We start from the raw sequence: 27,211 nt of genomic DNA, 5'->3' as shown, positions 1-27,211 counted from the left end.
ATAATTGATTCTTGTTTTTTTAAATTTGAGAGAAGGATGAGGCACAATACAAAAATTTAAAACTACAAGTTTTTTCTTCATGTATTTATAGAAAATTTCTTCTATATTTAAAAAAAAGAGCTGTTGGCCAACAACTATCATTGTGGCTATTTCTACAATTAAATGTAGAAATGGCTGTTAAGGAAACAAATATCCATTTTAGCTATTTGTTTAGCTCCTCCGTTGGAATGCAAATAGTGAAAAAATAAAAGGTAAAGGACGTTTGGCTTCTCATTTAGCTGCTCGGTTGGGATTGCTCTAATAACTCTTCTTTAAAAGGAAAAAAAAAACAATATAGGATTTTTTGGTTTCTTTTGACATAAAAAATCAAATCAAAACTAGTTAGTTGAAATTAATTTTAATTATTTTTTAAAATTTTAATTTTAATTATTTTTATTTGTAAAAATTAAATCAAACAAAAAATAATTACCCTTACAAACTCCTTCTCCAGGTTCAAGCACCTCCTTGCATTTTTTTTTTAATTTAGAATGAAATTCTAAATAATAGTTATGTAGTAATTTTCAAATAAAAATGTAGTTTTTTATGATAATATTAATAATTATTTTAAAATCAATCGTGTAAAGATAATATGCAAAATTTCTTTAGAAAAGTTCCTGTGAATATTCCATGATAATAAATCTTTATTTTAAAAAACTTTATTGTAAATTTTTGCATAATTTCTTAAGATTAACTATTCTTTTATTTTTTTTCATACAGTAGAGTAAAAATTATAGATTTGTTTTTATTGAAACTTGAATTTCAAATCATAATAAGTCTATATTTAAAAAATGATGTTTGTGATAAAAAATACATATTTTTTCAAAATAAAAAAACATGAATAAAAAAATAGAGTTTCCATCAAAGAAATACATATTTTCATTTTATTTTTTTATGGATAATTATTTTAATTTCTGGTATTTTTTTAAGAAAACAAAGTACTAATAAAAAAACATATTTTTTTGTTAAAAAAATCATGAGTATAATTTTTTTTTCCCCAATGTATATATTATATTTTATTAAAAAATCTAAATATTCTATAAATATATATTTTAAATTAGATTATTATAACCCATCAGCTAAGGTAGTTATTCAAAAAATACCATCTATTATCTTAAAATAATAATAATGATGAACAAAATTCGGGTAAAAGCGTGGGCTTCTAGCCGGTATGTCTTATAGTTTAGGCTCACTAGCAAAACCCAAAATACAAACCCAACAAAACTTTAAACCCCAGCAGCGTGAACTATAGCTAGTTCAACACTCTGTCAGGGTTTTTGCCTTTTCTTTCTTCCCCGCTGTCAAACGAAGCAACCGTAATTTCCTTTGCGTTACTCTTTTTTCTTTGTGAAATTTAGTGCAAGCTGATAAACTCTTGTTTTGGTGTATGCTGCAGGTGTTAAAATTGTTGGGTTCATAAAGCCATGGCAAAGAAAGGAAGGAGTCAAAAGAAAGACGGTAGCAGCAGCAGCAGTAAGAGAAAAACCCGTGGTGAATATGTTGACCCACAAGACATGGATGATGATATTGATTCCTGTATGTTACTTCTTGTTTATCATCTTTAAGTTTATGTTTTTTGAGTTATGGGATTTGCGGGGGTGTTTTTCTTTTTCTGAGTTACTGGTTTTAATGTAGCTGTTGGTCCCTTTATTGAGTTTAATTTGTGTTGGAGGAAAAAAGGTTTGAATATTTATTTGTTTTGATGGGTGATTAGGGCTTAGTTGAGGAAAGAAATCATGGGTTTTGATTTGTTTCTGTTTTTGCTATTGTTTTGAATGTTTGCAGTTCACAAACAGAGGGATATTATTCCGCTTGATGTAGATGGTGATGTTGGGGAATTAAGTGACGACGAGGAAGAACCTATTTTTGATGATGAGGTTTTTGGCTGCTTTTAATAATTAAATTATCAGTTTTCCTGTAATTGTTATATGTGCTTGTTATAATGGTATAGTCAGTGTAATGTGTAGAAAGTATTTTAGTTGCTGGATTGTTGAAGGAGATTGAAAATGTGAAAGGGTTTACCTTATTTCATTGGGGAATGAAGACTGGTGATGACTTTCTATAGCTTTGTTCTTGGGAGTTTATTTGAAAGAGAAAAATTGGAATTGTGCTTTTAACTTTGTTTACTCATCCTATGAGTTAAAAGAGTATTAAACTGTTATCCACCTTTTGTGCTTTCTGATTTCATTTTTCTCTTGTCACTTTCTTGTTGATACTGCTAACAGGCTATTAACAATGATGAGGATGAGGATGAAGACGATGACGAGGATGAAGACGATGATGACTCCCAAGATACTGGATTGGCTGCAAAAAGTAAGAATCTTGACTTCATTTAGATTTTTTTTCTGTGATTGCTGAAAAAGTTTCTAATGTAAAGTAAAAGTGACCCTTTGCTTGATTAATTAATCTCTCTGAAAAAATGATATTTCATTTTTTTGAACTGAGGTGTATGCCTTCTTTAGAACTCTCTTATTCTCTTCTTACAAATGGATTGTATATATTAAGCGAGGGTGAAACTTAAACTTTAAGTTGCAACATCAGCATGGGATATATTTCTCCAATTTATATATTGGTTACTTCATTAAATCAGTCAAATTTTACTTTTGTTTATTAATAGCATTTGTCACAATGATAACAGTTTTATAATTGATTAAATCATTTATTTAACTAGTAAATTTAGAAGACCACTCTGCATGCTGCTTTTACTGTTGAAGTGGCTAGATAGTGAACTAGTTTCATGTTATTGATTTTGTCACATGTTGCGTGTTATCTGCAGTTATAAAGCAGCAAAAGTTCTTAAGAGCAAAGTTTGGAGATTTTGATGATGAATTGCAAGAAGAAGAAGAAGACGAGGAAGAAGCACAAAATATTGTGTGGAGTGGGAACAGGAGCCATGATTATCATGGTGGTGATAATCGTGATATCGAGGTGAGAATTTAAATATCAAGAGCCATGATTCTCATTCCCATCCGCCTTCTAATTGCTTTACATCTCACCATTTTCTCGGTTAAGCTGACTAATATCAGGTGGAATTATATATTTACATGTTTGTGCATGTTATATTTTTTTTCCTTTCTTGCTTTGATGCTCTCTTTGGAATATCTTGAAAATTTTGATGTTTAACAGTTAGATTCAAGTGATGAGGCCCTAAAGGAAGAGGAGGATGAGGTATTGAAATTACAGAGAGAAAGAGCAAAAAATTTATCAGTGGAAGACTTTGGCCTTGAAGATGATGAAGATGAAAGTAACAAGGAACTAACACTAGGGGTAAGCTTAACCATGGTCTTGTTTGTTTGGCAGAGTAACAGTGATGTGAATTCAGATCTTAAAGTTTTAGTATCTCAAAGGGGATCAATGAATAGATCTTTTTAAAGACATTGTATGAGTGTGATTATTTTCTCAGGAAATCTCAAATAAAGGAAAAACCGCAAAGAAAGCTCGTTTGAGCAAAGAGGCCATCGATGACTTCGGTACAACTTTTGAGCTAAAGAAAGATTTGAATGAGTTGTCAAGGAAGGAGCAAATGGAAATTATTTCTAGGTAAAATCTCTTAGCTTTATTGTTTGTAGGTTCTATGGTTCTATACACTTCCATGTTACTGGAGTTGCAAAGAAATGACTTTTCTTTATTGAGTTGTTTTTATTGAAACAAAAGCTGTAAAATAGGTAGGGGAATGCTTGCAGCAGTCTCTTTAACAGCTGCTAGAAACAGTTGCTCGTTAGATTATGACACATGTTATGCCACTTAAAAGAAATAACCTAGAAACTGGCTAAACACATGACCATATTTTTCTATTTCAAAAAAATAAAGAACACTCTTCTTTGTTCTTACTTTCTAATATGAAAAGTCTATCAATTTCTAGGTATTTCTTTTAAGTGACATAAGACATGTCATAATCTAATGAGTGAATGCTGCTAGCATTCCTCAAATAAGAAATAGGAAAATAATTTGTAAGGGAAAAGCATATTTCGAGCCTGAAAGGGAAGAACCAATTACTTATGAAACTATAATAGTAAAAGATCTTCCCATGGAATCTTTGTTCAGAATCAAGTTTTGGTGAAGTGAGTATTTGTAAAGAAATTTCACATGTTAAGCCAGATGATATTGTTCAAATATTTCGAGCAACTTTATTGAAAATACCTTAGCAATGAGAGGAGAATTTTGGATTAGATGCTCAGATTCACCCTTCAAATTTTTTCCTTATTTTATTGGATCTCCCCTGCTCTTCTCTGCTGTTAAATGTATTTATCTACATTCTATTTCCTGGTTAAACAATGAATTTTATGCTTCTAGGAAAGATGTAAATAGAGGAATGCAGATAATAATTATTGAACTGACAAGGTAACGTGAAACTAGTGGTGAAATCCCACTATTCTAACATGTAACTCTAGGTACATAATGAAGTAGGTGAGATAGCTGCAAGTGTTTGATGAAATGCTATTGACATTTGCTTAATTTTTTGGGACTATTCAGTGGTTTGGAATTGTGGTTGGTAAAATGGGATCATGAAAAGCTCCATGGGAAGCCCCATTTTTACATGTAATATTATTTGAAATCTATGGGTGGTCTTCAGTGCTCTGAAGGATTTGTTATATCCTTTTATGTCTGCTGTTGGAGGAGGTCGTGTGTTTTCCATGTGTTCTCTAAGAATCGAATGCCCTTACTGTTAGACACAAATGTGGTGCTCCAACTCTCATAAATTTGTTGTTACCAGTTTTCTGATTTTCCATGGTTTTAATTCCATATTTTCAAATATTCTCTTCTGTTTTAATTAATAAAAAGGTTCCCATTTCTGAGCTAGCATTTCTTACTGCAGTTCTGCTCCAGAATTGGTTGGTTTGCTGTCTGAGCTCAATAGCACACTTGAAGAGCTTGAAAACAAAGTTAATCCACTTTTAAAGAAGGTACTTTCTTCTTCTGTCACTATTGTCTTTCAGTTTTTTGTGCCTTGTACTGGAGCTCCAAATGCAAGTTCCATTTGCCAAAGCATCATGCTATGTTTTGGCAAATGATTTTCTCAACAATGGTCCTAGTTATCACGTGTCCAGATATTGCAATTTCACTATTGGAAGCATATGTTGTCAGGATCTCATATGCTTTTATATTTTCTGTAGGTTAAAGTGGGAGGAATCGTGCTGGAAAGTGGATTGCGCTATCTGGAGGTGAAGCAGCTTCTATTGCTGTCATATTGCCAAGCTATTACATTCTATCTTCTTCTGAAGTCTGAAGGGCAGCCAGTTCTTGATCACCCTGTTATAGCTCGCCTTGTAGAGATCAGGGGCTTATTGGACAAGGTTTTCTGCTTTACATGCTATAATTTTTCCTTTTCCGATACCTCAATTTACAGAACATTTTGTGTGTGTGTGTGCATGCCTTGTTAAGAAGTCTCACATGCTTGGGGTGCGCAAGGTAGATTGTGTTTCATCACAAGGAATAAACAGCATGTCAAGTTTCCTTAAAAACTCTAAAACTTGCAGCGTTGGTTGGCTTGGTTTATCGCATCTTTGCTATCATTTAGCTTTAAATTTGCTTTTCCTGATACTTTCATTTGTAATTTTTTTTTTTAGTCTATGTGCTTGTGTGTGCCTCATTAAGAAGTCTCACATGCGTGGAGTGAGCAAGGTAGCTTGTTTTTCATCATAAGGAACAGATTGCATGTTAAATTTCCCTCAAACTCTAAAGCTTGCACAGTCAGTGGGGTTGGCATAATGCATCTGTGCTATTCATCTGACAGTTCATGTGGATACAAAAGTGGTATTTTATGCTGGTTAATTAATTAAAAATTATCATCTAGTGAGTGTTCATCCCTTAGTTGGCACTTTAACTGCTAAATTTATTTTCTTTCTATTGGCTTTTGTGAAAGGAAAGGTTTCAGTGAGCATAAATATCATGTTTGCATGCGGTGATGGTATAAAGGACCAGTGACTTACTGTTTTTGCATTGTGAGATGTGGCCTGCTTCTTTCTATTTAAGAGGTGTGCACCTTACAGCTCACAATTTTCTCACTGCATGTTACTCTCAATAGATGAAGCAACTCGATGAGAATCTCCCATCAGAACTCGATGAGTTTCTGAAGAAAAGCCCTGGGATGCAGACAATTGAAAGCTTAGATAGAGAAGGTGATGGACCAGCTTTGGCATCTCAGTCTGTCATGAGGGACCATGAATTGTCTCTTCTCTCAGCTGATACACAAGAACCAGCAGAGGTTGTTACATATTCAATTCATTAATGTCCTGACATGGATTGTCTTTTCAATTTAATCCTTTAAATTGACATCATTTCTGGTTGATTCTGCAGCTTTGTGATGCAATTGAGCTGCTGAAAACAGAGTCTTTAACAGGTAGCAATAGCAAAGAAGGGAAACACAAGCGTAAGGTGAAAAAAGAAGTCAAGTTTCAAATTTCCCAATTGCTCTTTCGCTTTGTATCCCATTGCATTTTCTTTTGGCTTTCCTGTCTTTGTTTGTCATGCTTTTGCATAATTGAGTTAGCATGTGGCTAAATTTAGAGACTCAAAATTGGCAGAATGATGAAGTTGGTGTACAAAGTATGGAAATGTTGAAAGTAAGAGCTGCCCTGGAGGAAAAATTGAAGCAGAAGGGAGCCTTTAGTTCCTTTTCTTCAAAGCCTGATAAAGCTCAGAAGCATCGAAGACCAGTCAATGGGTACTTTTATTGCTTCTATCCTCCTTAATTTTAAGCTGCTTATGACTTGTGATGACTAACTTGTTCCATCGAATGGAACAGACGGCTTGAAAGCCATGAAGACTATGATGACAATGCCGTAGATGATGAGAAGGGCAATCATAGATTGAGTAATGGACATACAAGCTTGTTGGGATCAAAGAAACTTTCCAAACTCGTTATTTCCAAACAGAATAAGCCAAAGGTAATAATTACATCCTATTTTATGTGACTTAGCCATGCCCTTTCTTTTTATGTCCTCTTCAATTTATCACAGACTGGAAATGAAGTAGACATAGCGGTTCTCCAACTGGATAGATATGTTTCAATGAAAACAGTTATCATTTATAAAGGAATTAATTCTCCAGCATCCACATGATTGCTCATCTGATATTAACCCCCAAGTTGCTCAAGTTGATGAGAAGAAATTGAGTTGGAAGATTCTACTTCAAATTTAACCCTTTTGAAATGGATCATTACAAATTAGACTCTTAAAATTCAATTGTTTTGACTCGGTGCATACTGAGCTGAGTTTTATTTATCCTAATTACTCGCATCTGAAATTGAAGCTGGAGCAGGAATTGAGAAACTGCTGCTTTCTGTAACCGTTATTAAAATGATCGAAGGTTCAACGGATATCATTCCAACAAGCAATACCTAACTTGATTCTTCAACATTACTTGAAGAATTTTTGAAAATGATTTCAATTTTTTATCACTATTATGGAGTGACCCTGAACATGTAGTAAATTATGTTGGGGCCGAGTATTTTCTATTGCATTTAGATGTGATTTTTTTTCTTTTTGCTCCTCTGTGAGTAGGTTGTTTCTGGTGATGATGATTTGCCTATGAGAGATGATATTGGAGAGAGGAGGAGGAAGCACGAGCTTAGAGTGTTGGCAGATGCTGGAGTTAAGACCGAGGATGATGCTGGAATTAGGACTGAGGATGATGCTGGAATTATGTCTGAGGATGAACTTGCAATTGAGCCTGACAAAAATGATGATATGGATGAAGATGTTGATTCCTCAGAAGATGATTTGTACGAACAAGTGAAGCAAAAACGAGCAGCCAAACTCGCTGCCAAAGCTGAGATTTACACGAGGTTGGTTTACGTGGTCACTGTTCTTGAACATTACAATCAAACGATGCTCTTGTACCTGCTCTGGCTAGAAAGTGCAGGGATCCTTCTGAGAGTTGAACTTGCGGCGGTTGCTTGTTACTTGAATCGTCAAATTGTTTGCCCAAGATAACTCAGATTAAACCATTCAGTCAATTTATGTAATTAAACTGTCAAATTGCTTTTACAGGACCTCAGCACCCCCATCCTTGCCTGAAACCGTTGATGGAAAACGTCATATCACTTATCAGGCAAGAATGCCTCAATTTCACCATCTTTTGTCAACTATAATCGTTCCCTGCTGGTATTGACTTGCAAATATACGCACTTTCTGTTTTTTTAATGACACCAGATTGAGAAGAACAGAGGGCTAACACGTCCGCGCAACAAGTTGACAAAAAATCCGAGGAAGAAATACAGGGTACGTTCATTGTTTTTGTTTATTTTGCCGCATGATAGATTACTCTCACATCTTTCTATTTTTCACCTGGGGGATTTTCCTTGAATTATTAATTTACTTTTCCCCCACTCTCTCTACCCAGACAAAGCATGATAAAGCACAGAAGCGGCGACTAGGACAAGTGCGCCAGATCAAGAAACCTTCTGGTCCTTATGGTGGTGAAAGCTCTGGAATCAACGCAAGAATTAGTCGAAGCATCAGACTCTGAAACTAAGCACTATGTTCTTTTGTATCATGAAAGTCGAAGCATCAGACTCTGAAATTAAGCACTTGTTCTTTTGTACCATGGAGGTGTTGAGTTTAAAATCTTATTTTAAGACAAATTTCCTCCTGAAAACTGCTTGACTTGATGATTCAAGCTTTACATGTTTGAAAGCCAGAATTTCGAGCATAAAATCTTAGAAACTTTCCCTTTGTCTTCGTGAAGACGTGACATTGCTAAAACAAAAACAAGGGATTGCTATTGATTTGTTTCAAACTCCTTGGACATGTAAAAAGTTTTTTTTTCCTCTATCTTTGATTTGGTGGAAAATCTGCCATGTCCTTCTAATTCAATAGGGTTTTATTTGATTTTAGTATGAACACTTCTGGTCTCCAACCAAACCAAAATTATTAGAATTTCTTAAGGTTAAAAGAGGAGATATTCCTCCGTGTCCTTGACAATTCCTTGAAGGTTAATTACCATGTAATTTAATAATTTTGAAAGAAATAGCTCATTATTTATGCATCTGACACAGCAAACTACAAAATCTCTTCCAAGTAAAAACATCCACAATCTTTCTTTCAAGCTAAAGGGGGAAAGAAAAACACAACCCAGTTTTATTTATTCATTACTACTTAGCTTAGTGATATATAGAGCAACATAAAGTTCACAAAACACCGCCAGCCTACACACCAAGTTAAAAAAAAAAAAAAAAAAAAAAACCTTAAATAGTTCATAGTTATGTTTCACATAAATCCAGCTAGGGTTTCCTGTAAATCACAGCCGGCTAGCGAAGACTTTTTCACAGAAAGGGCAGGGCCTTGGGGATGTCTTGATTCAATCTTATTCAACCATGACCTGCTTCTTCCCCTGAAAACCCCACTTGCAACTATCTAAAAACAAGGCAAAAACAACAGTAGAAACGACCGAAACCATGGAAATCACTGATAAATAACCAAAAAACCTGCTAACCTTAGGCTTCTTATCAATCATCAGAGAACAAAAGGAACCCGTAAAAGCAAAGATGACAGAAATCACAAAGGCATGGAATATTGAAGGGTGACCTTTAAAGATCACAGTAGGAACTGGATTCCCATCTATGTTTTCTTGGGGGAGTAAGTTGAGAAACATACCAGTTGTGAAAGTAATTATCAAGATAGACTTCAATTGCAATTCTGTTGGGCCTGAATTTGGTGAAATCTGATGGTTGATTTTCGTTGCCATGTTTCTTGATTCTTCAAGAAATTGTTCTGCAGAGAACTTCGCATAAAGGGGATCGAAAAACTGGAAGCAGACTTCCCGTCTAAAATACTTATAGGGCCCACCACAACACACGCGCGCACGCTCGCGAGTAGCTATGCTGGGAATAAAATCTTAAATTAATTTTAATGCAAGAAAAAGGGAACCACAAATTAAAAAATATATATGTGACGCTAATAAATATAAATGTAGTTAATTTATATAAAATATATACATGTTCACAGGGGTCTAGATCTTCCTTCCCACAGCTGGATAACTAATATCTGTTCTTCTTCAACAAGAATTTGCTGCTTTCAAAACCACATCTCTTCGATTCTGAAAGGGGAAAGGTGCCAAATTCATGTAAAGGTGGACTCAGAAACACGTTATGCTTTCTCCTTCACAAGTAACCCCTCATCTCTCCCCGCCATTAACTGGTAGCAGTTTCTCTGTGATTTCATTGAGAGGAAAAATCAGGGAGAAGAATATGATGGAGTTTCCGCACTAATTTTTTTTCTGGGTAGATCGTCTTTTGCTTGGGGTTGATTGAGGGATTCTGTTGGAAGACGAGAGTCACGACTGGTATTGATGCTGGTGTGGCTGGGTTAGGATTTATAAAATGAAGGAGAAAAGGTTGAAGGCGGTAGCTATTTTTTTCAAAAAAAAAATTATAGTAAAGTTGCAATATTTAATATAAGTTGATTTTAGTTCTTAAATAAAAAATAATTACATTTCTGTCAATCATCGTATATCTTTTTTTAGAGGATATTAAGTAATATAGCTTGTATAAAATTCAAATGTAGATTATAATTTTGAACAAGTTGTTGGGATATTGGTAGAAATATTCCATGGCTTGAAGTTCATGATTCACAGAGAGTTCTTACAGAGCATTTTTACACGATAGAGAATAAGCATTTTCACAAGGACTGTGCCACAGATCTAGACCGTGGGCTATGTATCTAGGCAGTTGGATAAGAAGAGTCCATTGCTATGCCACAGAGACCTTCTTCGGCATCTATGTCTCTTTGCATTCTTATGTATCCTTCCTCACCCCAGCTAGTGCCCCATGAATTCTTGACAAGCCAATATTTGGTACCATCACTGGTTTTGCCATAACCAACTGCTGTAACACCGTGGTCCAACTCTGTTCCACACTCTCCTGTGAAAACACCACTTGAATAGAATTGAAAGTCAGATCCTCCTGCGTCAATGGAAACAGAAATTGGCTGATTGGCCACAGCCTTTAACAATTCTGCCTCACTGTTAGCAGGAACACTTTCATAGCCAGTTATTTTGGCTATATGAGATGCCCGCTTTTCTGGGTTGCAAGTCCCATCAGCTGCCTGGTAGGGGTAGTTAGCTTCAGTTGTGATGCCATGGTTCTTGATTATGAATTCAAAACCATCTTCCATGAGACCACCCTCACAGCCCTGATCCTCACCTTGGGTGTCACAATCTACAAGCTCTTGCTCGGATAGGGAGACCAATTTACCTGTGGTTAGTTGATTGATCCCCTCAGTAGCTGCCACAGTAGAAAAGGCCCAGCAACTGCCTGTTTTTGTCCCAAACAAAACCAGCAGACATATTTTGACATTAATACAACTGTAACATATAGTCTGCAGCATAAATGCAGTGGTAAGGATGCATTGCTTGGCGCTAGAATAAAATTCTGGCCTTGCAACTACAGGCATGCGTGTGCCTCCATGGATGTCAAATTAATTTTGATGCAAAGGATATTCTAGAACTTGAATCTAAAATATTTGGTTATTGCAATTCTGATACCATATTCGAAAATCATCCAAACTGTTAAGACAAGTGAAAAACTTACCACACTGGCCTTGATCCTTGATAGGAGTAACAGCACCTTTCTTTCTCCAGTCCATGGCAGCAGGAATAGCAGTAACATTTTCGTACTTAAATGATTTAACTTTCATTGGCCTTGTCTGAAATGGCCTCCGATAACCATTATGAGCACCCTTGAACTCTTCATTGGTCTGGTCTGCAAATTTATTAACACTCAGCTTATATGGTTTGTTTCCAGCAGTATTGAATGATTCTATATATTCAACATTGTCCTTGAATATCTTGAACCGTCTTTCTATCTCTGCAGCATCTACATAGACCTTTCCATATGTGGCCATCCATTGCTCATGCCTGGCAGACATGGATGATTCTTGGAGTTCCCGAGAAGCTACTTCAAAAGCCCACATTCCCAAAATGAGAATGAATGCAAAGAAACATTGCCTTTTGCATATCAAAACCATGGTTTATCTATAAAATGTAGTTAAACTGTATTAACTAGAAATGAATGAGCTGCACATATGCAGCAAACCTCTATATATATAGTATGCTAATGTTCCTATTTGATTGCTTTATGAATCTATAAGCACTTGTTTAGGAAGATCAGGATGCTTAGAGTAACCGGAAAATTGCATTTGATTTGGATGGCCAGGTAGTAGTGTCCCGTGCAATCTGCTCTGATTCATGGCTAAATATCTTCTCAACTATCTAAATGTGTTTTTATAGTACAAAACAAAAAAGAACCTATAGGAAATGTTTTTTGAGTATTTAATAATTGAGTTGACAGTAATTGGAGGCTTCATTCTTGGCAGGATCCTGCTGTCTCTAGGCTTGTTAACCGTGTTAAAATTCACAGGCAGCTTATGCTAACTTCAGTTGAAGTATCTGAAAATAGCTGAGAATCATGGCTGGATGCCATTGATATTTACTCTGATCTTCACTCCTCATACAGATAATAAAAGCAGTCAAAAGTTCTCCTTTCATACAGATAATAAAAGCAGTCAAAAGTTTTCCTTCCTGTTCTTGGCCATCATAAAAGACAAATGACCTGCACTGAAAATGTTGCAGTTCCTTTCATTCTTCAAATTAAATATACTACTGCATTACAGTTACTCGAGCAACGTAAAAGAAGCTCGGCCCTTCAGCATAAACTTTGTCTGAAAGTTGATATGTTTAGCATCTCGGATACCTTGCGATGGAAATACATTGAAATTCGCAGAATTTTGAGGCATTTATCATAGGGTACGTACATTCCTAGCAATTCCAAGGGAATTCATGAAACCTTTGCATTATGATCAGACACATCCCACTAGAATTTTACTCAATTCACAGGTTCCTTGCCCTCGAAAGAGGCTAATTGCAGGTACGCCAGCCGAGCTTGAACAGACAATGGAGAAATTATTCGAAATATCCTTTGAAGTCCTCCACAGCCTACTTTGCAATCCTGGAGTTTTTTCACAATTCTTTGAACAACTTTATCTGGCAAAGACTTGCCATCGTTTTTAGTTAGCCATGCTGAGATGCAGTGAAGCCTGGAAATCCAGAATTGGCTACCAGCAGAAAATCTCATCTTTAATTTGGAGTTCACGTCCATGTCTCTGCTGTCTTCCTGTCTTCTGTCATGAATTTTCGGGTTAAAATAGTATCGTTACACATGTATATAGAACTGTAACCAAACGCTGAAAAGTCGCCCTCCTCACTCGTAAAGATTTACTTTAAACATAAGATCATCTAATTTTTCAGGGGCAATCAATCTACAATCTTAATTTCATGAGCATGATCATGACACATGTATATAGAACTCCCTTGCTTGTGATGATTTTTTTTCTCTCGGCAAAATCTAAGACTTCAATCCGAATTTTTGGGTTAAAATCGGGATTATGTGACTTGTTCTCTTATATTATTGGATGAATTGATTTCCACTCTACACTTGTTCAAGATTACCGTAAGAATTATCGAGTTGAATTATAGCTATTCAGCAAATTAACGAGCGAATTGATCTAAGAAATTCATATAATAAAAAAAAAATTATAAATTAATTCGATTATCTACAAGTTAATTTAATAACCTCATAAATTTTTAATGACCTACAAATTAACATAACTGAAAAACAATTAGAGACCCAATGACCTCGTGACTTGGGGTTCTTTTTCGACTCAATCTAAAATCACAAGAAATTTGAAAACAATCAAATGTAGGTTCATCGATAGATTTCATTAGCTATTTGTTGTTTAGGGGTGAAATTGAAACGTATTTGAAACAATAGGAGTAGCATTAGAAAATTGTAGACCACAAGGATAGAAGAGAAACATTAAAAGCCTATGGGGGTAAAAATAAAGTTTTTGTTATCAGCCAGGCACCAAACCCCACAGAACCTCACTAAGCTGCGCTCTGTCCCTCTTCTCCGCAAAACCTTCGCAACCCCATCAACAAAGCTTAAGGTCAGCTTCTCTCAAAGCTTCATTTTAATTACCTTTCTTTTTCACCCTTGTAGCTCTCTTTGGATTTTTGGGTTTTCTGAAGTTGGCTTATTTTTTGATTTTTTTGTGCAAAAAGAGCAAAAGATCTGATCTTTTTTGTTTATTTAATGGGTTTTATTAATTGAATGGTAATGTTGGGTTTTTAGTGACTTTCTGTTTGTTTATTCATTGAAAGATTGTGTTTTTAACAGACCCTTTTTCTTCTTTTGCTTGTTATGTGATTTTGTTGTGCAAATTAATGAAGGTGTACGGCGGATTTAATAATTTGAAGAGACCCTTTTCTATTTCTTTCATTTGAAGAGCAGATTAGTATTCAGAGATGATAACTCTGGAGTGTTTGTAGAAGTGAAGAAATGTCATTTTTCATGTGGATTGTTTGATTTTAAGCTGATTTTGGATTGGAGTGGCTTAGGAATTTGTGATTGTTTCGATGGGAAATAATCATGTCACTTGCTTGTTTGGTTTTTTTTTTTTGTAACTTTGTATGCTTTAAGATAAAGAGATTTTTCATTTGTTAATGAGAAAATTTTGCGTTTTTATTTTGTAAGTTTTGTTGTTAGCTCATTGTTCTCTAATGTCAGATGGCTTGGAAAGGTATATGGCAGCTGAAAAAGCTGGTTGTGAGCTACTGTGACTGGGGAGGAAGTAGTAGGGGTATCAGGTATGAGTTTCGGCCTATAGATCACATATGTTTTAATCACTGAGTGATGAGTTTTTGTATCTAAGAAATCTAGAAGCAAATTCAATGCATGTTAAACTCAACTTATGGGAGGTCGAATGTTATAGTTTTGGTCATGTTCGAAATAAGTCCATGGGTGCACTGGGGAGAAAGTGTATAGATCAGATTGAAGTAGTAGTTAGGAAGTGTGGAAGTAGACCAAAAGATTTTCCATTTGATGTGGTAAAAGATTTGATATGACATCAGTTTGCAGAAGGTTTGCTTGAAAATAGAACTTAATAGAGGCAAAGGATCCATTTACTTAACCCAGACTAGTTTGAAAAATGAGCAGGGCTGGTGTTCTTGCCACCCAACCAGCTATGGAGATGGTATTACTTGGATTCTTTTCATCTTTATCATCCTAGTTTAACTCAGCAGCATCTCCAACTAGGATTAAGAATTCTGAAAGTTCTTATGAAGGTAAAATATGTTTTTCATCAAACCTTATCCTAATCTCCATTTTTCAATGTCATAGAGATCTATATCTGTGAGCAACTTTGTAAATATGAGGGGAAAAAATCAATGGACACTAGGACCAAACATTAACAGCTCTTCGGAACCAATTATGCACTAGAATTAATTTCATCTATTTAAGTAGATTGAATTGATTTGATTTGTCAAATGAATTCTTTTGTTTGGAGATTATGAAGCAAACCACACCCCTGGTGGGATTACTTTTCAATGAGTCAATTCTGAAGCAAATTACAACCAAAGTGGTGTGATTCGCAAATCTATTAAAAAACTCTAATTTTGATTGGTTGTAGAATTCATTTATGTTGCTTAAAGTTTTTCTAACACTAGAATTGGATGAATGCTGTTGAAATTATTTCATTTCTATTCAATTTGGAAGTTTTCAAACAGCCTGTAAGTGAACTCTATATATATGACCTGTATGTTTGTGTTAATCTCATGGATGGATGTTGACCTTTATAGGTCCTTGGTGCTTATAGCACCCTTGCTGATTTTCCTGGCCTCTGGCTTTTCTATGTAGTTATCGATTTAATTATGAATATGGCAGGGCCTTCATAGAGTCAAACCTGCCAGCATTTAAGGATAGCAATCCACAACTAGAGGTGATCACTGAACTTTCTCGCGGTCAGCATCCATGTTTGAAGGCTTTTTACAGTAAGCCTCTCTCTCACACACAACAATAAATACGAGAACTAGGGTCTATTTCTACTAAATAATAATTCTTCTACGCAACATGAATGTGTCTGTGCTCATTTATTTGGAAAAGCCTTTTCAATGTTTTCTTTTTGGCATGCAAACAGAGAACAAAAATGAGAGGGTGGTATGTGTGAAGAATTTGGCATCAGAAGACGTACTTCTTCATGCTACCAGGCTAAGGAATGCGTTGGGAAGAAAAGTGAAAAAACTGCCAACAAGGCATGTGACCAAACACCCTAGCGTACAGGGTACATGGACGACTGATGTTAGATTTTGAAGCACGAAAACATTCTATATTACAATTTCGCGTGGCGTTAGCTTCATGAAGATATTGTGATAACATGCTGGCACCGGGATCAAGTGAAAGTCATCTGTAATGTATTTTTTTGGGTTAGCTTGAACTTCCGGTCATAATTTAGACGTTCCAAAACTTTGGCCCTAGACTCAGTCCCAGTTTGTTTTGTTCTAAAAGACACGACATTTGCATATCTATCCCATTCGATAAAATTCAGTTATCCTCTTATTTACCAGCCTAGTGTATTGTCACGACTAATAGGATTTATTGGGATTCTAATGTGAATTCAAAGGTTATTTGACCAAACTGGGATTCTTATCTGCTACTTGTTTCCATTTATTTCCCTATCTTCGTACAAGTTGGAGTCCCAGGTTCCCCTGTATCTTTTCTCTCCTGTCACAGGTCTAGCTGGTGTTGCAGCTAGTTGATGTGCGGTGAGCAACAAAGCCACTATTAGGGGGGAATTCCCACTTACTGTTCTAGCCATATTCTGATATGAAATGTATTTTTCTTTTTATCATAATGAACAGACATTATACAACGGTTCAAGAACTGATATTCACATGAATCTCTTCTCCCAAAACAAGAAGATTTGAACCTCTGGAAACAGTCCATGTTAAGTAGAAAAGAAAAACCGAAATAATAGTCTGTGGTAAGACAAATGCGTTTTGTCTAGATGCCTGCCTGGATGATGGTGCGCAATCATAGCAGCCGTGCAGAATCACACCCCTGCGACAAGACGAGGACCCCTGTTCCCAGGTTGGCCTTACATGCCAAGCCTAATTTTTCTGTTCAAAAGTCCATCCTCCACTTTCCTCTCAAGATCGACATTGATGTGAAAATTTTCAAATTCTTTCCGGTTAATTACTGCAGACCGCTACAAACACGCTCGCGGACTTTCACAGCATTGGCAATGATCGTTGAACATCTGCAGAAGAACCCGATGAAGGGTCCGTTTGTTTAGGTTTAGTTTGTGTTTCCAGTGTAAAAAATTGGTAATACATCAACTGGAACTCGCAAAAAAATTAAATTTAAAATACAGTTTTTACATAGTTAAAAGTTTTTACATACTTCATTTTTATATTTTAAATTTTTTTTTTAATTTTAAAACTTTTTATTTTTTATTTTAAATTATTTTTTATATATTTTTAAATTATTTTGATATCATAATATCAAAAATAATTTTTAAGAAATAAAAAAATATTTTAATATATTTTAAAATAAAAAATACTTTTAAAAAGCTACTTCATTTTTATATTCCAAAAACATTTTTAAAAAAATTTAAAAACTTTTTATTTTTTATTTCAAATTAATTTTTTTATTTTTAAATTATTTTGATAACCGAATATCAAAAATAATTTTAAAAAAATATATTTTAATATATTTTAAAATAAAAAATATTTTTAAAAAACAATCACAACCAAATATTTTATATATTTTTTTTTACTATATATAAACCATCATAATTTTTATCAAACATATATTTAAATCCAACTAACCTCTAGCTACATTTTTTTTCAAACTATAACCACAAAAACTACCTCAAAAACAAACAAATCTAAAATACCACGTATCTGTGCAATTAAATATTCAGCATTTAGCCTCCTGCATATATAAAACTACAAATTGTCAATTAATGACGATGATGACAAACGCATCTGCCTCTAACATGTTCCAAAACATCCTGCCTCTAACATGTTCCAAAACATCCATCGACTAGCGACAACATAGCACAATGCTAACGATGTTATCATAACGTTACAAATCTCAACAAGCAGCTCAAAACCCTTTGCGTTAATACATAAAGTCGTCCAACAAAATTTCAAATAGAAAAGCATGTGTATGCTTCTATTTGACACCTCATATTCTTTCAGAGGCCTAAATTTCCAGTTAGGAACAACACTGCGTTCAAATGTGGTCCAGTGTCAATTCTGCAGGAATCAACATCCAATCTTCAGTACGCAGTTTAAAAATGGTCCAGCGGCAATCTTGTATTCTACCATGAACCCTCAGCAGTTGTGCCAGCCTCAGTGGCCTTCTTCTCCCTTTGTTTCTCTCTTTTTTTCTTGTTCTTCAGCGCATTCTTGCTCATTTGTCTGAATTAACGTCATTGATGAGTATTAACTTTGTCAAAATTGAAAACATTGTTTATGCAAGCATGGAAACAGAATATGTACTTACTCAGTGGAGCTTCCTCCAAACAACTGTCATTGCAGAACATGAAAACCATCAGAACATAAGCAACTAATTAAATCGAATCAAGCAAAATTGTAATATTTGTAATAATAATTGCCAAGGAAGAATAGCTTAAAAATCGAGCTGAGTATATTTGGAAGTTTGCCATCAGTTTGCCACGGCAATGCAGAAGATGAACCCAATGATTTGTATACTTGGTATAGTTCAATAGCCAATTTACTTCCTCCACTGATAAAATCTTCAAAATTTGGTAGTCAACAAAAGCAAAAGGCAGAAAAATACTGTAAGTAGGGCTTCAGAACAATGGTTGTCATGGAGAGAAGTTCCCTCTCTCAAAGGGCCAAGAATCTGGATGCCATGAGTTGCTTATATAATGCTTTTTTTTTCCTGAGAGGCCAATGGATAATTTACAGAAACCACGTATTAAAAGCTTGAGCAATTGAAGCCATCTATTCTCCCATTAATACCAAAGTCAAAAGTGGCATTTAATGTATTTCTTTATGCATACAAAGAACCCTTTTAAAAGGGTACTCAGACACTCATATTTCAATGCTCTTAGTTTCCTACTAGTTCCCCAACATGAGCTAAGTTGTGGATTAGATAAAAAAAAAATGAACGTAAGAAAAAGTCTAGGCCACGGGAAACTATTTGATATTGTTATTAATCCCAACCTAACAAATAACATATTAGATCAATCCAGGCTTCGTGGCTTAACCCACCAAACCCGCGACCTGGATCATGAACTCTACCGAATTTAACAACTTTGTTTTTAAACAAAAACAATTATATTTTACCTAATGATACGATAACAAAAATAGATGCTTACAAAATTAAACACCAATCAAAAGCTAAAATGTTTGTTCGAGACTGTGATGACCTCAAAAAATACAAACTGAAATAAATTATGAAGGACAATTTAAAATCTATCAAATGTTCAAAAATGAAATCCAAAAACGATTCAATTGGAAGATGGAATTAAAAAAAAAACCTATACGGCATTGTTATTAAACCAGACCCAACAAGTCAACCTTAAAACTTCCTGACCCAACTCATTGCCTAGCCCGGTTTTAAAATTAACTCGTCTAAGAGTTGCTTCTACGTGATTTAGTCTACTTGACGAGTCCAAAAGCAACAAGGACAACCGGTAAAAGCATGGTTTGATTTAAAAAAAAAAATCAAGATAATACCCTTTTTTTTTTTAATATTGAGACAATAACTTATTGGAATGACTCGGGCTTCACGGTTTAACTCAACAGGCCCGCAACCCATATCATGGACCCTGTTGAGTTTAAAATTTTTGTCTTTTAAAACTATTTTTTATTTAATAATATGGTAAAAAAAATAAACATTTGCAAAATTGAGCAATAATCAAATACCCAAACATTTGTTTGAGATTACGATAATCTCAACCAAAACAAATTATAACGACAAATTCTAAATCAACAAAATATTGAAGAATAAAATTGAAAGAATAAAAGTTAAAAAGCATTTAATGGAAGGAAAGTATTGAAGAATAAAATTGAAAGAATAAAAGCTAAAAAGCATTTAATGAAAAGAAAAAATGCATGGAAAGAAAAAAAAAAGATAGAATTAAAATAAAGGAGGAAAAAAAAAGTAACAATTTATTTAGTGTAGTAGTTAATTACCAAAAGACGTGATCGAAGATTAAGAACAAAGTTAGTTTTACCAGTGGAGATTCCACTCACAATCAGCAGAAAGACAGACCCATACAACAGTCAAATTTTAACCTGCTCGTGATTCTTTAAGAAATGACCAGCTTAATTAAAAGGATAGTAGGTGGGTTTCTATACCTCTGCCTGAACAGCAGCAGCAGCTTTAGCATGTGGAGGGCGATAAGCAGCAGGTTTCTGAGCAGGGGCAGTTTTCTTGGAGGCTGCACCTTGTCCTGACAAATAATTATGTGTTCATGACCCAAAAATTTATAAGGAAATGTTTCATTATCAAATCAGGGTTTAAAGTATTGTTAGAACCTTGAGATTTGGTTTCTGTGACTTTTAATGAATCAACAGACTTGATTAGTTCTGCAATTTCACCAAATCTATCTGGTGATTCTGGTTTCCACTCAACCTTCAGAAGTAATTGCACAAAATAAAGATTGAATCAGACAATATAGAAGCATGATCAGTTCAAGAAAACCAGTAACTTGTTAGAATACCAACCTCATACAATTTATCAAACATCTTTTTGAAGTATAGTGACCCATTGTGGTGGAAAATTTTAATCCTTCAATCACATAATTCAGAAATCAGTTCTTGAATTGTTGGCAAATAAGTTTATAAGATGCATGTACGTCCAAGCCTCTTGCATGTATAAGAAACAAAAATAAATACAGTATCTTTGACACCATACATAATACTGAACTGTTCAACTCTATGACACCGCAAAGCTGAGCAATGGTGCTCTACAGCTGTGCTTAAGCTATTCGATCAAAAACAGAGGTTGCTAAAAAAGTATTTCATCAAGCATAAAAGCTTTAAACTACTGATTGTTTCAACACAGGTGTTTAGGAGTACAGTAGAGATTGCTTTTCAAAGTGTTTTTTCCTTGGAAATGCATCAAAATAATATTTTTTTATTTATTTTTTAAAATTCATTTATGACACCAGCGCAAAATAATATTTTTTATTTATTTTTTTAAATTCATTTATGACACCAGCACAAACAATCCAAAAACACTAAAACAATTAATTTGAAGCTGAACAAAATTCAAATTTTAACGAAAAGCAGGTTCAACCTTAATTCCAAATGGGCACCAAGCCATGGCACTTGAAGTGCCTCTGAACAAAAGGTTACTGCTCATTATTGCTAAACATTTCAATTTTCAGCCAAAATTGGAAGTGTTTGACAAGCTGTTCGATGAAAGAAGGCAATCCCATTTGCGTGAATTTGATTTTCACCAGACAAACAATATACAAGTGTATCACCAAATGTGTTTTAGATCAGAAACAAGAATATATGTAAGAAAGGATGAAAGCACTTCCTCTGTGATGGTAAAATAGCATTATTAATCAGTAGTCAAAACTTTAAAGGTATCAAATTATGATCTATGAATTCCAACTTTTGATCCAAGATATGGGTACAGGTTTGGTACACTTCTAATTATCAGCAATGGCAAGCATGACTAAAGAACCAAAAATCACAACCAATGATCATACCCATTGTCAACTTGTAGTCTTGGAGCTGTTGTGGCAGTCATGAAATAGCACCCATCTGGGGACCACTCACTTGTTACAGACCATTCAGCCTTGGTTGTTCCAATTTCTTTTTTGTCCACATAGTCCCAGAAAGCCTGAAATTTTATTCAAGCATAAGATGAGGAATAAGAAAGAACTTGATCACCTAATTACTTACTCAAAGCACAAAATAGGTCAAACTACATAGAACTGAAAAAAAGGAGTTTTTTTTTTTTTTTTTTGTCATCCTTAGCATCTTAAACATTAACATGATTTAAATTTGGGTGGAAAAGACAAGGCAGAGGTCTTGCACAATTTCAGCCCAACCCAGGGGAAAGAAACCTAGAGTTGCCTGGAGAAAAAAGCACATAAGAAGATAATAGATGCCATATTCAATAGCTTCATAATCCTAGTTATTGAACAAAAAAGCTCTGGGAACCCCCCCACATAGAACTGAAAGAAAGGAGTTTTTTTTTTACCCACCCCCACCCCCCAATTTACAAAAAACAAAGCCCTATAAAAAAGCAAAGGGTATCTCCAGAGAATGCTCTAAGTTACAAAGAAACACACAAGCATTCCTCCTTCCAAGAGTATCATAAAGAAAGAAGAGGGTCAAAAAGACAAAGCTTAATGGAAGAAAAGACAATCGGTAACATTTTTATGTGGTGTTTAACATCTCAATCTACCAAGAAATGAAGAGAAGAATAGTGGAAAAACTCTAGAAATCCCAGACCAAGAGCATATGAATTATGACCTTCCCAAGGAACATGAGAAAAGATATTTTAACTCATCATAAATGAAGCACACAAAAGAGTTATTGACCTAGGGCTTTCACTAATTAACAAATGAGCTGATCAAAAATTAAATTATCCCAAATTTTGTGCATTAATGATAGAAGAGACAGTGAGGAACTGGAAAATGATTTAGCAGGAAAAACAATCTTCAATGAGAGGAAGGGTTAGTTCAAATAATCTCAACCCGAAAGAAAACTGCTAGAGAATAATCAACTTGAACTTACTCACCATGTCACCAGGTAAGTTACCAAAACCAGCTAGGCATAGAACTGTAAACCAAAGAATTAAGGAAACATATATCACACAAATAGAATGAAGAAAAAGGTGCTTTAAGTTAATCAAATTGTAAAATATACAGCTAGCTAAAAGAACAATATTTGCCAAAGGATACATTTCCCTTTTGGGTTCCATCGGACAGTATTGTAAGGGCCCGTTCCAAGCTCAAGTAGAGGACGGCACTTCTTATCAAACAATGTTGCGCTTGCAGGCATAACTAAAATAGGTCAAGGAAGCACAAAATTTGTGGAAGTAATTCAGACAGAAATGTGAATGAGCGCAATCTGAGTTGAAGACTAGTAAATTTTTGCATCCTTCATTTCTAAACTGTTAAAGCTGATTTAAATGTTCAGACATGAGAAAAGATTTTTTATATATGTATATGAAAAAAAAAATCCATCTGTGCAAACACAGAAATGCAAAATTAACTATTCAAAAAGAAATCTACCAGAATAACATGGCACAAGTTTGCTATTTTGGAGAATCCACCTCTGAGAAAACCCAACTGCACAAGGTCATCATTACAATATGATTTGTCCCTCAAGGGTTTGAGTTCTCATATCAAAGTTCCTCTACACTTTATAGATGTCCAAATCACTGACAGTAGATACTTGGTATCAGCCCCTGTCTTTTAGTTACATGCAAACAAGATCTACTAGCAGGGTCCATGTATTCATGTTACTTAGACAAGTCCTCCAGATGACTGCTTACCTTAATAAAAGTGACAACATGGATCTAATGCAACAAATCTTTCACTATATGCATGGAAAAAGGATACATCCATAAACAACAGCAAACTCTGAACCAGAACATGACCACTGAACATCGTGAATTGGCCCCTCTTTACCTGTTCATGGATCAAACAATAAAAAGTCACAGTGTCTGCAGACAACTAAAAATCTGAAAAACTAATCCCGAACATACGTAGAGGTACCAGCCCCTCATGGGACCCATTGGTTGTAAGGTAGTTCAGCTTGGACTCTCCATAATAACTTTGATTGGTCTTGTCAACATCTGATTGCGCCACCGCCAGAAGCCCAGTAGAACCACGATTCCATTTCAGTTGCACTGTATCACATCGGAAAAAGCTCCTTCGAGCAACAGGCTGACTTTGCATTTCTTTCCCACAAGAAAATATCTGAACACTGGCTGGAACACCCTACATGATCCAACAATTAATTAAAAAAAAAATATCACAAGGAAGAAGGGCAATTAAGGACACCCAAATCTGAAAACCAATTTAATATCTGCATCCTACTTGTCAGGAGCATATTGAAATAACCTGTCTAAATATACAATGAGCCAAATATTGGATTTGCCAAATCCGGAAAGCACCGTGTATGTTGACAAATTTACCATGAGAATCTTACTATAAGAAAATTCAATGTCATCAATTTGAACCTAAAATTTCTATATTTTGGTGATAATACAGCATGAGTTTATCCAGTCACAATTCCCAGAATTTGGAAGTTTTGATCAATTATTGGGAAAAGTTCAATTTTAAAAAAAAAAGATCCTTCTTTCAGCATCCCAAATTTTACCATGATTGGAAGAAAAACTATATTCTCGATGCAGTAGTCGACAATATCAATATACAAAGTTCTCAATAGCTTTTATTCAGAAAAACTAACCACTGCAAGCATCCAGTTTGCAGTGCAATGCATGACAACATTGTGTTTAAGATATGGTTGTGCTTGCATGTAAATGCAATGATGTAATCATTGATTACACATTTACTTAACATGGATAGAAATCATTCCTTAAACTTGGCCTAGAAGCATGGAACACACACCTTAGACTCTGGGATAAATGCTGCCACATGAGACCCTGGCACCATTGAAAGCTCAACAGCAGCCACCCTGGGAACCCTTATGCGGTGAACAATTCCTTTAGAGAAATCTTTGGGATCGAAAAATTGTATTTCATTTGTTGCCATCCGACATGCAATAGCTTCATCAGAACTTAATCGGATAGAGGGCCTGAAGGGCACACATATAAACAATTACATAGTTAAGAACTTCAATATCAAATTACATGCAAGCACATAGGAGGAAGGAAGAGGGTGATAGAGGGAGAGATTATCCAGATCAAGATATTTTAAAATCCCATTTTCAGCATAAACAAGACAGTATCATCAAATTATGATTCCAGAAATTATGGAAAACTACAATGATAATGAACAATTTTATATAAAAATGAGCAAAATGTATTTTGAATTCACAACTTTCTTCTAAAAATACAGTCAGCTAAAAGTATATATTACCACGTGGTCTTTGTCATGTTCTTTTGGAATTGCTGATAAACAGAATCACCACTCTCTATCTTCCACAAAACCAGATTCTTATCCTGTGGTGTCGATGATTTCTGAAAAGTCTGAAGATAAGTCCCACAAGGTGACAACACAGCAGCGAGAACATTGGGAACTTGGAAAGATTTAATCTCCTTAAAGCTACTGCAATCATAGATGCTAATAACAAAATCACTTTTCATCACCAGAAGTCTAGACCCATCTTCACTAAACTTTGCACAACTACAAGGAACTCTCTCAAGCTTAACACTTGGTTCATCATTCCCAAATGGTGGCCCATTCCACACAAAACACCCTTCTGGTCCTCTAACTGTAACAACAGAATGCAAACAGAAACATAAGAAAACAAGCAATAAAATGAACAGCTATATTAAAACTCATAAAGGAACGGTCTTTTTGTTCTGATAAGTACCTAAAATCTCCAAGGAAGGTGCAGTTTCCTTAGCTGCCATAACTTATATAACCAACTACAGACCGCTCAGATAAAATCCCGCCTGCATCAACCAAAAATCAACAATGGGTTCTCATTGTTTTTTTCCAAACAGACTCCAACTTTTATGTCTTTTCTACAATTAAGCTAATATAAAAGGAGCTAGGCACTGGACTTTAAATCAAGCAAAAATTGAGATTTTGTATGTTCTACATGAATTACAATAGTGGGTATGCATGAAATGATTGATTAAAATAGAAAACAACTTGGGAAAAATTAAAGAGCTGTTTGGTGGTATGGGGTGTTAATTTTCTTTTTATCGTTGTTTTCCTTGCAAATTCTAGGGAACCAAACAGAAAGATGGTACCTTAACTTGGGAAGTGAGTAGCCGGAATTGTATTTCTGTGGACCGCCGGCTGCGAGAATTGGAGTGGGATCGCAGTACCTAGTAACGGCGCCGGAGGAAGTGATTGCTTGGGAGTGGACGCTTGTTATAGGCTAGTCCCTCGTTCTCATTTTTAAAAAAAAAAAAAAAAAAAAAAACAAGAAGAAGAAGAAGAACTCTGAGCAAATTATAATTTAGTTCTTTATTTTTAAGAAATTAATAGATTAATTCCTATTGTTTGAAGATTATCATTTCAATCCTTATGTTTCCCTCCTCACGGATAAATATAGGGTTACTATAAACAAAATTCAGGCATTATTGTTTAAAGAATTTATGGATACATTGAAAATATTTTTCATTTTTCGATTCTAGTTTTCTAGTCCTATTCTAGTTTTTATTTTCTAGTGAAAAATCAGGAACTCATTCAATTCTTAAAGATTTAAGATGTTTTTTTAACTCAAAAAACTAGAAAATATGTTGAAACTATATTGTTTTCTGTTTGAAGAAAATAATAAAATGAAAATCTTTTTTCCTCCTTTTAAGAATATTGTTCTTTATTTATTTATTTATTATTATTTTGAGAGAGAAAATTCTAACTTAATTATTTATTTATAAGCACAACAGCACTAGCAGAACATTTTCTGAGTGTCTAGATATTGTGGCTTTCGCTAGATGGGAGAAAATCTAGTTTTTTTCAAAGAAAAATTGTTTCTTTCTATATTATTAATTTTTTATATTTACCAGTTTTATAAAAATAATTTAAAAACTATCTTTTAGTATTTAATCATGTCATAAAAAATAAATTAAAAAATCACTTGAAATCATGTTATAAAAAATAAATTAAAAAATCACTTATTGATGTAGGTTTTTTTCTATGACAGTAAATCATTTTTTATTCATCAACATTTCTAAAATTAAACAAACATGAGAAAGGTTATTAGTAAATGCTTCCAAGAAGGTGTTTTTCATGAAACAAACGCCTTGTAAAAAAGTCTTTTGCAATTTGCTCTAATGCAAGTTTGATGCAGAAGTCAGATTATGTGTAAAAACTGCTGAACAAAATTCTATTTCCGCAGGGCTGGGTACCGGATACTGTAACGAGCACCACAGATATGTTGAGGAGGTGGGAGGAAATGAGAGGAGGTAGGGAGAGTTTGAGATGGACGGTACATCAAGAATTCCATGACCTTTCAGCAGAGATCATGATTTAGAGGCATCTATGAGGAAGGGAAGAGTATATTTGGATTACAGGAGCAATTAATGGATCTTTGTCTCCCAAGCTTCGAGAAGTGTATACATTCCAGGGTTCGGGAAATTATTTTCTTCTGACTTTGGTCGAAAGTTAACTTGTGTTCATTGAATTCTAATAGGCTAAATTGAAGTGGCAAAAACAAACAAAACTATCCTTCTTATAGCTTCATTTATTGTTCA

At 34.6% G+C, this 27,211-nt stretch overlaps 4 protein-coding genes across 4 annotated transcripts; 2 read left to right on the top strand and 2 right to left on the bottom strand.

Annotated features, from left to right (window-relative positions):
• The first annotated feature begins 1,258 nt into the window (after positions 1 to 1,258).
• On the top strand, positions 1,259 to 9,221 carry EMB2777 (Sas10/U3 ribonucleoprotein (Utp) family protein). The gene is made up of 17 exons (XM_011039098.1): positions 1,259 to 1,352; positions 1,433 to 1,572; positions 1,822 to 1,913; positions 2,262 to 2,349; positions 2,813 to 2,964; positions 3,163 to 3,303; positions 3,440 to 3,576; positions 4,853 to 4,940; positions 5,151 to 5,330; positions 6,062 to 6,241; positions 6,334 to 6,411; positions 6,561 to 6,700; positions 6,782 to 6,923; positions 7,539 to 7,822; positions 8,028 to 8,088; positions 8,190 to 8,258; positions 8,380 to 9,221. Exons 2-17 carry the CDS (start codon positions 1,461 to 1,463, stop codon positions 8,503 to 8,505), a joined length of 2,070 nt encoding a protein of 689 aa, XP_011037400.1. The 5' UTR covers positions 1,259 to 1,352; positions 1,433 to 1,460; the 3' UTR covers positions 8,506 to 9,221.
• Positions 9,222 to 10,555: 1,334 nt separating this feature from the next.
• Positions 10,556 to 12,002, bottom strand: LOC105134623 (senescence-specific cysteine protease SAG39-like). Its single transcript, XM_011039097.1, has 2 exons — positions 11,567 to 12,002; positions 10,556 to 11,290 (listed from the first exon to the last, which is right to left on the bottom strand). The coding sequence occupies exons 1-2, from the start codon at positions 12,000 to 12,002 to the stop codon at positions 10,698 to 10,700; spliced, it is 1,029 nt and encodes a 342-aa protein (XP_011037399.1). The 3' UTR covers positions 10,556 to 10,697.
• Positions 12,003 to 13,873: 1,871 nt separating this feature from the next.
• On the top strand, positions 13,874 to 16,537 carry LOC105134621 (mitochondrial ribosomal protein L51/S25/CI-B8 family protein). The gene is made up of 4 exons (XM_011039096.1): positions 13,874 to 13,979; positions 14,600 to 14,679; positions 15,755 to 15,861; positions 16,008 to 16,537. Exons 2-4 carry the CDS (start codon positions 14,600 to 14,602, stop codon positions 16,178 to 16,180), a joined length of 360 nt encoding a protein of 119 aa, XP_011037398.1. The 5' UTR covers positions 13,874 to 13,979; the 3' UTR covers positions 16,181 to 16,537.
• Positions 16,538 to 17,800: 1,263 nt separating this feature from the next.
• On the bottom strand, positions 17,801 to 25,928 carry LOC105134620 (Eukaryotic translation initiation factor eIF2A family protein). The gene is made up of 14 exons (XM_011039095.1): positions 25,763 to 25,928; positions 25,378 to 25,459; positions 24,921 to 25,275; positions 24,450 to 24,636; positions 23,582 to 23,816; positions 23,436 to 23,504; positions 22,773 to 22,874; positions 22,610 to 22,650; positions 21,570 to 21,703; positions 20,575 to 20,638; positions 20,386 to 20,482; positions 20,206 to 20,300; positions 18,380 to 18,402; positions 17,801 to 18,294 (listed from the first exon to the last, which is right to left on the bottom strand). The coding sequence occupies exons 2-14, from the start codon at positions 25,415 to 25,417 to the stop codon at positions 18,195 to 18,197; spliced, it is 1,542 nt and encodes a 513-aa protein (XP_011037397.1). The 5' UTR covers positions 25,418 to 25,459; positions 25,763 to 25,928; the 3' UTR covers positions 17,801 to 18,194.
• Between the last annotated feature and the right edge of the window lie 1,283 nt (positions 25,929 to 27,211).

The sequence above is a fragment of the Populus euphratica genome, unplaced genomic scaffold (assembly GCF_000495115.2).
Source record: "Populus euphratica unplaced genomic scaffold, PopEup_1.0 scaffold213.1, whole genome shotgun sequence".
NCBI lineage: Eukaryota > Viridiplantae > Streptophyta > Magnoliopsida > Malpighiales > Salicaceae > Populus > Populus euphratica.
Note: the sequence above shows the minus strand (reverse complement) of the source record. Positions and strands in the feature narration are given on the sequence as shown.